Source organism: Falco punctatus (genome assembly GCF_963210335.1).
Source record: "Falco punctatus genome assembly, contig: scaffold_313, whole genome shotgun sequence".
NCBI lineage: Eukaryota > Metazoa > Chordata > Aves > Falconiformes > Falconidae > Falco > Falco punctatus.
This window is the reverse complement of record NW_027660243.1, coordinates 1-12,550: the sequence shown is the minus strand read 5'-3', so window position 1 is coordinate 12,550 and position 12,550 is coordinate 1. Positions and strand designations below refer to the sequence as shown.

Here is a 12,550-nt window from a genome sequence, read left to right as displayed (position 1 = left end):
CCCTTCAAGCCACAAGCGCCCCCCAAGCCCCCCCCAGCCGCCCCTGACCCCCATCTCCCCCCAGCCCCCCCCCTGACCACCCCTGTGGTGCAGCACGAGAGGACCCTGGGGTCAAGGTCAGCCCCCCCCCCCACCCCCGGCACCTCTGGGCTGGTGCTGCTGGGGGGGCTGGGGGGGGCCCTGGGCCTGGTGGCGACGGTCTGGGTCCTGTGGAGGCGGCCCTGTGCCCAGGTGGGGGCATATTGGGAGCACTGGGGGGTGGGTACTGGGGGTGCTGGGGGGAGTGGTGCCCCCTCTCAGCCCCCCCCAGCCCTTGCAGGGGATCCCAGTGTCAGAGCAGGATGGGACTGAGCAGAGAACCAGGGATGGACTCAGGTATGGGGGGGGGTCCCGGGGGGGCAGGGGCTGCCTGGACCACTGGGTGCTCACCCCTGCCCTCCCCCCCCTCTGCTTTCAGGCTGGCCTGAGATGCTGCTGCCACAGGGTTGGGGTGCAGGAGAGATGAGGACCCCCCCGATCCCCCGTGGAGTGACCCTGGGAGCCGCAGGGGGGGGTCCCGGGGGGGCGGGTCAGGACCCCCCCCAAGTCACAGAGAGACTGGGGGGGCCCAGCCCCCCCCGGGGCCATAAACTTGGTGTTGAGATGTTGACTCTTGAGCTTGGTTTGGGGGGGCTGGGAGGGGGAGGGGAGCCAGGAGCACCTCAAGCCGCCCCCCTCAAGCCCCCCCCGAGCCCCCCCAAGGTGGCAGTGCTGGGGGGTGGGGGGGCCCTGGGGGTCTGCACCCCCAAGTCCCCCTGGAGGAGCACAGGGCTGGGGGGGTCCCACAAACGCTCTCGAGGCACTCCCCCCCCAGCAGCATCCCCGGGCTGGTTAGAGATGGACTGGGAACTGGGAACTGAGAGCACTGGCTGGGCTGGGGAGAGGCACAGGTGACCTGGGAGGCAACTGGGAGGGAGCTAGGAGAACTGGGCTGGGCTGGGGAGAGGCACAGGGGACCTGGGAGGGACCTCGGGGAAATGGGATGTAGTGGGAAAGTCGCATTAGACTGGTGCTGTTGTGCCCAACAGGTGTTTATTGTGGGGGGGGGTCTCAGGTAGCAGGGCTGGAAGTGGGGCCAAGCGACATTGTGCCGGGACCAGCAATGGAGCAGGAGGCAGAGCAGTGCCAGCAGTGGTGGCAGTGCCAGCAGTGCCCACCATGGAGACAGTGCCAGCAGTGGTGGCAGTGCCAGAGTGCAGCAGTGGTAGCAGTGCCCATGGCGGTGGCAGTGCCAGTAGTGGTGGCAGTGCCAGAGTGTAGCAGTGGTAGCAGTGCCCATGGCGGTGGCAGCGCCAGCAGTGGTGGCAGAGCCCACAGTGGAGACAGTGTCCACAGTGGAGGCAGTGGTAGCGGTGCCCATGGCGGTGGCAGTGCCAGCAGTGCAGCAGTGGTAGCAGTGCCCATGGCGGTGGCAGTGCGAGCAGTGGTGGCAGTGCCAGCAGTGCCCACGGTGGAGGCAGTGCCAGCAGTGCCCACAGCGGTGACAGTGGCAGCAGTGCAGCAGTGCCAGCAGTGCCTGCGGTTTTGGGGTTCCATCCCTGCATCCTCCTGTTCCTCTGCTTCCCCTGTACCCTGGGCAGGTCTCTGGGCTGGGGGTCAGTGGCTGGGCCCCCCTGCCCCCTTTTCAGCCCCCCCTCCCCCCCCCCTTACCTGGCACGTCGCCTCCATCTTGGCCCCAGCAAGCGTTCGGCCTCGGTGCCCCCTGCATGAGGAGGAGGAAGGTGTTGGGGGGGGGCACACTGCTGGTAGAGCTGCCGTGGGAACCGGGGGGGCTGGTGTGGGGAGATCTGCCCCCCCCCCAAGCGGGGCTGGCATGTCGGTGCCCTGCCGGGCTGTGCCGGTGCCATGCCGGTGGCACGCTGGTGGCATGTTGCTGGCATGCTGGTGGTGTGCCAGTGCCATGCTGGTGGTGTGCCAGTGCCATACTGGTGCCGTGCTGGTGCTGTGCCAGTGCCATGCCGGTGCCGTGCCGGTGCCGTGCCACCCACGTGCCCACCCATGTGTCCCTGCTGGCCTGGCTTCTGCCCCACTGGCCGTGCAGCCACGACACCTCACGGGAGTTTTCCATCCTTTTCTGCAGCGGGACCATTGGGATGCGGCTGCCATGGGGTGCAGCGCGGCTGGTGGGGGTGCCTTGTCCCTACACCCCTCCGGATGGGCTGCAGCCCCCCACCCCCGGTGGTGGTGGCCACCTCGGGGCTCTGTGGTGGCCCTGGCGAGGGGTCGGGCTGTGGGGGATGGGCACACGGTACCTGCGGCACTGCTTGTGCTGCTCCAGCATTGCTGCAGCCCCTGCACCTGTTGTGGAACGGGCAGTGGGGTGGGGGCTGCGGGCACCCGCCTTGTTAGTGCTTAATGAACTTGGCATCATTAATGGCCACCACCGCAGCTCACCTCCAAGCCGGCTGCTGCAGCTACCAGTGCCCGGACCCTTCCCAGTCCCCAGCCCTAGGCAAGGAGCTGCTGGTTCTGCTCAGGGCAAAGGGGGCTGATATCACGGTGCCCCCTGCCCCGCCGGGGCACCCCCCACCCTGTGGCCTTCAAATCCCCCAGCTCCTCGGTGCCACCTTGCTCGTACTGGGGACAGCTGGACACTGGTGCTTTGGCACGCTGCCGAACACACCCAGCCCAGACCCCCCACCCCTGGGGCGAGTACCTCCTGGGAGGGGATGGCCACCCACCCCCGCACCCACCGCCTACCCCCGCACCCCTGGGTGCGTCGCCAGGGACCCCAGCACAGAGCGTGGCTGCATGGCACGACACCGGTGCTTACAAGCTCCCGATGCCTGCATTGCTGCCACCACTGTGTCCTTCTGCTGCACGACTGTGTGTCCTTCTCCCACTGCCATCACTGTGTGTCCTGCTGCCATCACTGTGTGACTATCTCCCACTGCAAGACTGTGTCCTTCTCCCGCTACCATAACTGTGTGATCCTCTCCTGATGCACGACTGTGACCTTCTCCCGCTGCCATCATTGTGTGTCCTTCTCCCACTGCCATCACTGTGTGTCCTTCTTCCGCTGCCATTACTGAGTATCTTTCTCCTGCTGCACGACTGTGTGTCCTTGTCCTGCTGCCAGCACTGTGTGACTATCTCCCACTGCACGACTGTGTCCTTCTCCCGCTGCCATCACTTTGTGTCTTTCTCCTGCTGCACAACTGTGTGTCCTCCCGCTGCCATCACTGTGTGACTATCCCCCGTTGCGCAACTGTGTGTCCTTCTCCCACTGCCATCACTGTGTGACTATCCCCCATTGCACGACTGTGTCCTTCTCCCACTGTCATCACTTTGTGACCTTCTCCCACTGCTCAACTGTGTGTCCTTCTCCCGCTGCCATCACTGTGTGTCTTTCTCCTGCTGCACGACTGTGTCCTCCCACTGCCATCACTGTGTGATCTCCTGCTGCATGACTGTGTCCTTCTCCCGCTGCACAACTGTGTATTATTCTCCTGCTCCCATCACTGTGTGACCTTCTCCTGCTGCATGACTGTGTCCTCCCGCTGCCATCACTGTGTGTCCTTGTCCCACTGCACGAGTATTTGTCCTTCTCCGGCTGCCATCACTTTGTGACCTTCTCCCACTGCACAACAGGCACAAGGGTATCCCAGGGCTGTGCTGTGCCCCCGGCGGCACCCTGGCTGGGTGACCACCCCCATGGTGCTGCCGCCGACCCCAGGCTCTGTCCCTTCTCTTTTGGGCAGGACGCGGGGCTGGTAGCACTGAAACAATGGCCCCAGGTGGCAAAGTCACTGGCTCCACCGACGCCACTGGTGAACCAAGGCCCATGGGCCCCTGCAACTGCTGTTCCCGCCACCACCATGCACTGAGCTGGCTGCTCCCCGTGGCAGGGAGGCGGCGAAAGGCGGCGATGGCTGCAGGTCTCATGGTCGCCAAGCCACCCTGTCAGGGTGACGTGACTTACTGTGGCAAGGTGAGCGCCAGCATCCCCAGCACAGCTCTTGGCAACCCAGTGCCACCGTGCACCAGTTCCCCCAGCGTTGGCACTGAGGGCACTGCTAAAAATTGATGCTGACGTGGGTATTGCTGCAATTGCTTTAATCACTGCACTCGCTTTAATTGCTGGGCTTTTGCCTTAATCACAGCTCAGCGTTGGGGCAATGCCCCAGTGAGGGGCAGGGGACCAAGGGGCGCAGCACAGCTGATGGACAGAGACCGAATCATTAGTCGACATCCAAAAATTTTAGGAGTTTCCTTTGGTTTTGTCCGTTTTGTGAATCCATCACCTGACCCTTTCCCAGTGGATTCACCCATGCAGTCCCAGTCTCTGCTCCGGTTCCCAGCTCCTCCTGGGATCCATCACCTGATTGTCCCAGTGGATCCATCCATGGGGTCCCACTCTCTGCTCCAGATCCCAGCTCCCCCTGGGATCCCAGTCTCTCCCTCCTGCTTTCACTCCCATTCCCCTGAGTGCACTCAGGCTCGGCACAAGACATTCCCATGCCCAGACCTGGAATGTTCCGGAAGCACCCATGGTCCCAGATCCCCTGTGACATGAGTAGATCATTTGGTGTTTTCCTGCTCTCCCACTGGGAACTCAGCTGCATTTGAAGGCAGCCCTGGATTTAGCTGGGAATATATATATGTGTTATATATAACCATGGATTTAGCTGGGAGAGAAATATATATATTACATATGACCTTGGATTTAGCTGGGATATATCTATATATATGTATATATTTACATATAACCCTGGATTTAGCTAGGAGATATATGTATGTGTATGATATATGTAATATTGAATATAGCTAGAAGATATATATATATATATATAATATTATATATAACCTGGGATTTAGCTGGGAGACATACTTATGTATGTTACACGCGCCCGCGGGTGCAGCCAGGGCCGCCCGGCCCAGGGGCGGTTGGTGCCGTCAGTGGGGGCAGCGCCGGGGGAGGGGGGGGGGCTGGCTGTCGGCTGGGGGAGGGGTCGGGGGGTCTCTGCCTCCGCTGCCAGCAGAGCAGCTTCCCCGGGGGGGAGGGGGGGCGCTGGGAGTGGGGGTCTGTGGGTCCCCACGCTGGAGATGGGGGGCAGGGAGGTGGGGGATGTCCGGGGTGGGAGGGGCGGCTCCTCTGCCCTGGGGGGTCCTGTGGGCTGGGGGTGCCGCTGAGCTGAGGGGAGGAGAGGCCGCGGGAGGGTCCTGAGGCCGGGCTGGGCACCGCGGGGGGAACGGGAGGGGGGGGGCGCGGTCTCCCCACGGACTGGCGATCGCGGCGCGAGCCTTCCCGCCCAGGGACAGGGGCGGGGCGTGGGTCGAACCGTTCCTTATTAGGAAAAGGGGCAGGACTTGGAGCGAGCCGTTGCTTATTGTCGCGAGGGGCGGAGCCTGGAGCGGGCTTATAGGGGCGAGAGGCGAGGCGTAGAAGTCATTCCTTATTGAGGAGGGGGCGGGGAAAGGGGCGTGAACAGTTCCCTGCTCGGGAAGCGGCGGGGAAAGCGGAGGGACGTGGGCCGCTCCTTATTGGGGAGGGGGCGAAGAAAGGGGTGTGGCGCAAATTCCTTAATTAGGGAAAGGGGCGTGGCGCGACGCCAGCCATTCCTTGTTAGGGAACGGGGCGGGGGAAAGGGCGTGGCGCGGCGCCAGGGGCTCCATGCGGCGGGAAAGTTGGAGCGCGGCGCGTCCCGGTCCCGGTCCTTCCTGCCACCCTTTATTGACCGAGCGTTGGGGGGCACAGAGAACCGGGCGGGGGGGGGGGACACGATAAGGGCACAGAGAACCGGGGGCCCTCGCCCCCCCTCAGAGCCCCCGCAGCTGCTTCTCGTAGTCGGGCTCCAGGTTCCGGACCAGGAACATCGACAGCATCAGCAGGCACAGCTGGGGCGGGGGAGGTGCTGCCCCACGGCCACCCCACGGCAGCCCCCAAACCACCCCATGCCCCCCCCCCCCAAGCTGCCCCACTACCCCCAAACCACCCCACAGCCCCCCAAGCTTCCCCACAGCCCAGCCCCGCTGCCCTCAAGCCACTCCATGGCCCCCACAAGCTGCCCTGTTTGCCCCAAACCACCTCACAGCCCCCCAAGCTGCCGCACAGCCCAGCCCCATTGTCCCTAAGCCACTCCATGGCCCCTCCAAGCTGTCCCACTGCCCCCAAACCACCCCATGCCCCCCCCCAGCTGTCCCACTGCCCCCAAACCACCCCATGCCCCCCCCCAGCTGCCCCACTGCCACCAAACCACCCCACAGCCCCCCTAAGCTGTCCCACTGCCCCCAAAGTATCCCATGCCCCCCCCAGCTGCCCCACTGCCCCCAAACTATCCCATGCCCACCCCAGCTGCCCCACTGCCCCCAAACCACCCCATGCCACCCCCCATCCCAAGCTGCCCCACTGCCCCCAAACCTTCCCACGGTCCCCCAGACTGCCCCACAGCCCTGTGAACTACCCCACCACCTCCACCTGCCCCTTGGCCCTGCAGCCCTCTGGGCTGCCCCCCAGCCCCAGGGCAGCCCCCCTACCTCCAGCAGGCCGATGCCCAGGCAGACCCCCACGACAGTGACCAGGTTTTCAGCCAGCCAGCCCTGGACCCCCTCAGCACAGCCCTACGGGGGGTGGCTGGGGGTGGTAACACCTGGGGGGCTGCTTGGACCCCCCAGGCCACTGGCCCCCAGAGCTCCAGGAGCCTCCTATCCCCCACCAGCACCCTGTGCTGAGCCCCCCATGCCTTACCCTGGGGAAGATGTCCTGGGGGGCAGCTGTGGGGCAGCGGCCGTGGGGCAGCGCTGGGGGAGACCCATGGGTGCTGTTGGGTGCTGGCACCATGAGGCAGGAGCAGGCGATGGCCCTGTCTGTGTCCCCAGGGGGGCTGTTGGTCTGGTGCCAGTCCTGGGGACCGTTCCATCCACAGCAACCAAGCTGGGGGCAGGCGGTCAGTGGGGCAGCCGTAGGGTGGCTGTGGGGTAGCTGTGGGGCAGCCGTGGGGCTGGAGGTCCCTGTGAGCCTTTTTGGGGTCTCACCTGCTGCTGGACGGCATCCCAGCTCTCGTGGGGGTCCCCAGGTGGCCCCTGGGTTGGGTACCCCTGGATCAGCTCCTGCACGTAGGTGGCCACCTTGGTGGCCAGCTGCGAGGGGTGGTGAGTGCAGCGCCCCACAGCTGCAACGTCACCCCCCAGCCCTGCCCCACAGCACCAGCGTCCCCCCCAGCCCTGCCCCACACTTGCAGACCCCCAGCAGCGCAGTACTCACAGTGACACGTTGCGTGTAGATGATGACCCCCACTGTGATCTGGGCAGCAAAGAGCAGCAGCAGGATCCCGAAGTACTGGGGGGAGGATGGGAGGGGAGGAAAGTGGGGGTCATCCAGGACCCCCCACCCAGCCCCATGGCACCAGGGGGGACAGGGGGGGCAGCACGGTCCCCCTGCTCCCCACAACCACAGGATGTGGTGGGACCACGTGGCCCCACAGCTGCTGCAGGAAATTGCAGCAGAGCCCCCCCACCCCCTGGCCCCCCAACCCTGTGGCCCCCCAGTTACTGCATCCTCCCTGACCCTCAACCCCCTAGGCCCTCCACCCCCTGGCCCACCACCCCCTGGGCCCCCTTGCCCCCTAACCCCTTGGTCCCCCCAGCCCCCTGCCCCCCAACCCTTTGGTTCCACTGCCCCCCACCCCCTGGCCCCCCAGCCCCCTCACCAGCAGCAGCATGACCTTGATCTCCTTGAGGGCCCCCAGGCACCCCAGGAAGCCCAGCAGCATCATCACGATGCCAACCCCCGAGAAGGCGTAGGACCAGACCCGCAGGCTGTAGAGAGGCGATCCTGGGGGGCACACGGGTCAGGGCACCCCACTGCTCGGAGGTGCCCTGCGGCTCAGGGGTGCCCCATGGCTCGGGGGTCCCTTACCCAGCACGGCAGCGAAGCTCTGCCGGTCGAAGAGGATCCAGAGGCCGAAGGCGAGGAGGAGGCTGCCCAGGGCCTGGTGGGGGCCGGGGAGGGGCTGGGGTCAGTGACTGGGAGCATCCTGGGGGTCTCTGGGGTTTGCCCAGCCCCACGGCTCCCACAGGCCCCAGGAAAATGTTGGCCCACAACCAGCCCCCCCTGTCCCAAGCATGTCCGGGTCCCCCCCTGTCTCCCCGCCGGGTCCCTACAGCCCCATGTCCCCCCTACACCCCCAAGCCCTGCAGCCCCCCATCTCCCCTCCAATCCACATCCCTCCAGCCTCCTGTTCCCTCATGTCCCCCCACCCCAATGCCCCCCCCCACTTACGAAGAAGAAAAGGTTGAAGAGGAAGAGGAAGCACTTTGCGAAGCTGAGGCAGCTTTTGGGGTTCATGTCTGCACCTGGCAGAGGGGGGAGCACAGGGTCAGCACCCACCCGGGGCCTGATCCGGTATGTCTGGGGGGGGGGGGGGGGCGGTGGAAGCACCCTCAGACCCCCCCCCGCCAGGCACCTGCGGCAGGGTCCCCCGGGGGCGGCCCGTCCTCAGCTCGTGGCGGGGCAGGAAGCGCTTGGGGTGGCGGAAGCTCCGCGGGGGGGAGCGACACCGGGGCTGGGGGCGATCCGCGATGGGACCCCCGGGATGAGACATCCTCCCCCATCGCCCACCCCGGGGAGGTTTAATGACACCCACTCCCGCCCCCCACCTCCACCCCGCATCTCCCGGGGGTCCCCGAGGGGAAGGGGGCGGGGGGGGGGGGGGGAGAATCGTGCAAGCAAAGGTGATGTCAGGGATGGCGGGGTGTGTGTGTGTGTGTGTGCGCACCGGAGAGCTCCGGGCTCAGGTTGGGGCCGTCCCCCCCTCCGGGGGAGCGGGGGCTGGGGGGGGATCCGGGGGCGAGGCCTCCGGGTGGCCCGGCCCGTCCCGTCCCCGCCTGTCCCGGCTGATGCAACCGGTCGTGGCACGTTGGACCCCCGGTGAGTGGGTCTGGGGGGGCTGCGGGGGCTGGAGAAGAGGGGGGGGCTGCAGGGCGGGGGGGCTATAAGGCTGTCTCGAGGGCTGCAGGGCTGTCTGGGGGTCTGCAGGGGGCTGAAGGGCTGTCTGGGGGGCTGGACGGCTGGGGGCTGCAGGGCTGTCTGAGGGGGCTGTGGAACTGGGGGGCTGCAGGACAGAGGGGCTGGTTGTGGGGGCTGCAGGATGGAGGGGCTGCAGGACAGTGGGGCGGGATGGGAGGCTGCAGGGCTGTGGGGGGCTTCAGGGGCTGCAGGACAGAGGGGCTGGTTGGGGGGGCTGCAGGGCTGGCTGGGGGGGCTGCAGGGCTGGTTGGGGGGGCTGCAGGGCTGGTTGGGGGGGCTGCAGGGCTGGCTGGGGGGCGCTGCAGGGCCGGGGGCTGGCTGGGGGGTCTGCCTGGGTGCCCAGGTCCTGCCGCCCGTGCCACGCGTGTGCTAGGTCTCACCGGTCACGGCTGTGCGTGTGCCTGGTGCCAGCATGACCGTGACACGCATGTGCGTGTGCCACAGCCCCCCGCCATGCAGAAGGCCCAGCCAGTGCTGCGGGGGAACACCGGACCCCTCCAGGAAGAGCCACCCCCTCGCCCTGCATGGACCAGTAAAGCCCAGTATATACTGGCCCAGCTGGGCTTCTCCGTGGGGCTGGGCAACGTCTGGCGCTTCCCTTACCTCTGCCACCAGAATGGAGGCGGTAAGTGCTGGGGGGTGCTGGGCAGAGGGTGCGCTGTGGGGAGACAGCCCCCCCCTCATCCTCATGTTCCTCCTGCTAGGTGCCTTCCTCCTGCTCTACCTGCTGCTCCTCTTCCTCCTGGGCATCCCGCTGCTCTTCTTGGAGCTGGCGGCCGGGCAGTGCCTGCGCCAGGGCAGCGTCGGCGTCTGGAAGAGCATCAGTCCCCGCTTAGCTGGCATCGGGCTGGCCAGCTGCCTGGTATGGGGCTGGGGAGGGGGTCTGGGGGCTGAGGTGGGGGGTCTCGGGGTACCACCGAGCCCCCCCAGCAGTAGGGTCCCCCCAGGTGTGTGTGTTTGTGGCGCTGTACTACAATGTGATCATCGCATGGAGCCTCCTCTACCTCGCCCACTCCTTCCAGCACCCCCTGCCCTGGCAGAGCTGCCCCAGCACTGGCCCCAACCTCACAGGTGGGGGGTCCCCGGGGGGAGGGTGGGGGGGCCGGGGGCACCCCAGCCCTGCTATGACCCGCTGTGTGTCCCGTCCTTCCCCCATGCAGAGCCTGAGTGCGCCCTGAGCTCGCCCACCACCTACTTCTGGTACCGGGACACTGGACATCACCCCTGAGATGGGGGTTGGGGGGGGGCTGCAGCCGGCCCTGGTGGGGGGGCTCCTGGGGGCCTGGGCCTTGGTGGGGGTCTCCCTGCTGAAGGGCATCAAATCCTCGGGGAAGGTGGGTGATGTGAGCCCGTGGTGCTGGGGGCGTGCAGAGCCGGGGGCAGGGGCTGTGTGGTGCTAAGGTGGGGGGGCGCTGCTGGAGGTTGAGGAAGGTCCTGTGCTGGGGGTCTCTGGGGTGCGGGGTGCAGGGGGGGCAAGCAGTGCCAGGGGGCACCAGAGGGGTGCTGGTGGCCCCAGCAGCTGGGGGGGTCCCAATAGGTTGGGCAGAGCCGGGAGGGTCCCAGTGGGTCAGGAGGAGCTGAGGGGGTCCTGGTGGGTCAGGAGGAGGTTGGGGCGGGGTATCCCAGTGGGTTGGGTCAGGGGCTCCCAGTGGCCCCAGCAGCTGGGGGGTCCTGGTGGGTCAGGCAGAGCCGGGGAGGTCCTGGTGGGTCAGGAAGAGGTTGGGGGGGTCCCAGTGGGTCAGGCAGAGCTGGGGGGTCCCAGTGACCCCAGCATCTGGGTGGTCCCAGTGGGTTGGTCAGAGGCTGGTGGTCCTGGTGGCCCGCTGGGTGACAGAGGTCCCCACAGGTGCTGTACGTCAGCACTCTCTTCCCCTACTTCGTCCTCCTCTGCCTCCTGGTGCGGGGACTGCTGCTGGAGGGGGCCCCCGATGGCATCCGCATCATGTTCACCCCCAAGGTAAGGCCCTGCCCGGGGGCCCCCCAGCCCCCTGCCCCTCTGGGCCCTCTGCCAGTCCCGAGCCTGCTGCATCCTCCCCTGTCCCCGCAGGTGTCGGCGTGGGGCACGGGCCAGGCCTGGCGGCAAGCGGCCACCCAGGTCTTTTTCGCGCTGGGGTTGGGCTTCGGCAGCGTCATCGCTTATGCCAGCTACGGCGCGCGCCGCAGTGACTGCCACCGCGACGCCGCGCTGGTGGCTGGCCTCAACGCCCTCACCTCCCTCCTGGCCACCCTCGTCGTCTTCGCCGTCCTGGGGGCCCGTGCCACCCGCCGCACCCGCCACTGCCTCCACAGGTGGGGGGTCTGTGCCCCGGTGTCACCCCCCAGCGCAGGACCCCGCCCTCACCACGTTCCTGCGCCGACACCAGTGTCCCCCATCGTCTTGTCCCCTCCTCCAGGAACGCGGAGCTGGTGGCACAGGCAGTGGCGAGTGGGGGGCTGCCTGAACATGCCCACCCTCCCGGGAACCTGACGGCTCTGCTGGGCCCCCAGTACAGCACCTGGCTGCGGGGTCTGCCCCCGCCCTGCGGGACACCCTGGGTGTCACCGACTGCCGCGTGGAGGAGGAGATGAACAAGGTGATGCTGGTGACCAGCCAGACACCCCCTGGGGGCTGGGGTCCCCCCAGCTGTGTCGCCCTCCCCAAACTTGTCCCACATCCTGCCCCCCCTTCCCACCTCCAACTGGGACCAGGGGGGGACCCCTGGGCAGGGCAGGGGGTCCCCTGAGTCCATCCCACCCCACACCCTGGGTGATGCCCCCCCCCAGGACCACCCCCCATCCCAAAACCAGGGTGGGGGTCCTGACCCCTCTCCTCCTCACCTCAGGGGGTGGAGGGCCCGGGCCTGGCCTTCATTGTCTTCACAGAGACACTGACGCTGCTGCCGGCAGCGCCACTCTGGTCATGCCTCTTCTTCCTCACACTGCTGGGGCTTGGGGCTGGGCACCATGCTGGGCATCACCCAGGCTGTCCCTCACGCCGCTGCTTGATGCCTTCCTCATCCTGCGCCGCCGTCGGGCTCTGCTCACCGGTATGGCTGGGGGGACCAGTACGGCTGGATTTGGGGGGGGGGGGGAGGGCAGGGCAGGGATGAGGGGGAGCCCCTCCAAACCGCTGCTCTGTCTCTGCAGTGCTGTGCTGTGCCGGGGGCTTCGTGCTGGGGCTGCCCTTCACCCAGCGCTCCGGCAGCTACTTGGTGGCTGCCTTCGATGACTACGTGGCCACATTGCCACTGCTGGCTGTGGCTGCCTGCGAGGCTGTGGCCGTGGCCTGGGTCTATGGGGCTGAGAGGTGAGGGGGGATCCCCTGATCGCAGCCATGGTACTGGATGACCTCCTTTCCCCCCAGCTGCCCCCAAGGCCCCCCTGACCTGCTTGTCCCATCCCCCAGGTTCCTAGCTGCCGTGGGAGAGGTGACAGGCCACCGGCCTTGGCGGCTTTACGGTCCCCTTTGGCGCTTTGGTAGCCCCGGGGCCATGGTGGCCCTGCTGGGGGCCAGCCTGGGCCAGCTGGCCCTGCAGCCCCCCACCTACCAGGCTTGGGACCGCA

At 67.0% G+C, this 12,550-nt stretch overlaps 2 protein-coding genes and 2 long non-coding RNA genes across 6 annotated transcripts; 2 read left to right on the top strand and 2 right to left on the bottom strand.

Annotated features, from left to right (window-relative positions):
• Positions 1 to 237: 237 nt before the first annotated feature.
• LOC308057404 lies at positions 238 to 649 on the top strand. The gene is made up of 2 exons (XR_013925260.1): positions 238 to 375; positions 458 to 649. It is a non-coding gene; the product is annotated as an uncharacterized lncRNA (long non-coding RNA).
• A 1,038-nt stretch (positions 650 to 1,687) lies between these two features.
• On the bottom strand, positions 1,688 to 3,093 carry LOC308057403. Its single transcript, XR_013925259.1, has 3 exons — positions 2,996 to 3,093; positions 2,292 to 2,899; positions 1,688 to 1,741 (listed from the first exon to the last, which is right to left on the bottom strand). It is a non-coding gene; the product is annotated as an uncharacterized lncRNA (long non-coding RNA).
• A 2,552-nt stretch (positions 3,094 to 5,645) lies between these two features.
• On the bottom strand, positions 5,646 to 9,749 carry CD37 (CD37 molecule). Of its 3 annotated transcripts, none has more exons than XM_080411518.1 (9): positions 9,611 to 9,749; positions 8,261 to 8,334; positions 7,898 to 7,970; positions 7,689 to 7,813; positions 7,244 to 7,318; positions 7,015 to 7,119; positions 6,728 to 6,913; positions 6,517 to 6,600; positions 5,646 to 5,877 (listed from the first exon to the last, which is right to left on the bottom strand). In XM_080411518.1, exons 2-9 carry the CDS (start codon positions 8,324 to 8,326, stop codon positions 5,800 to 5,802), a joined length of 792 nt encoding a protein of 263 aa, XP_080267644.1. In that variant the 5' UTR covers positions 8,327 to 8,334; positions 9,611 to 9,749; the 3' UTR covers positions 5,646 to 5,799. The 3 variants fall into 3 exon arrangements, with proteins under 3 accessions (XP_080267644.1, XP_080267643.1, XP_080267642.1); XM_080411517.1 differs by lacking the exon at positions 9,611 to 9,749 and adding an exon at positions 8,757 to 8,814; XM_080411516.1 differs by lacking the exon at positions 9,611 to 9,749 and adding an exon at positions 8,445 to 8,683.
• Positions 8,279 to 12,544, top strand: LOC308057401 (sodium-dependent neutral amino acid transporter SLC6A17-like; the record flags this gene model as incomplete). The annotated part of the gene is given in 15 exon segments (XM_080411515.1): positions 8,279 to 8,383; positions 9,452 to 9,632; positions 9,712 to 9,869; positions 9,955 to 10,078; positions 10,168 to 10,213; positions 10,215 to 10,341; positions 10,854 to 10,964; positions 11,055 to 11,296; positions 11,401 to 11,522; positions 11,525 to 11,580; positions 11,830 to 11,931; positions 11,933 to 11,974; positions 11,976 to 12,033; positions 12,134 to 12,293; positions 12,393 to 12,544. Coding segments are annotated over 14 exon segments (1,672 nt in total), but the record flags the coding sequence as incomplete, so codon positions are not given.
• Between the last annotated feature and the right edge of the window lie 6 nt (positions 12,545 to 12,550).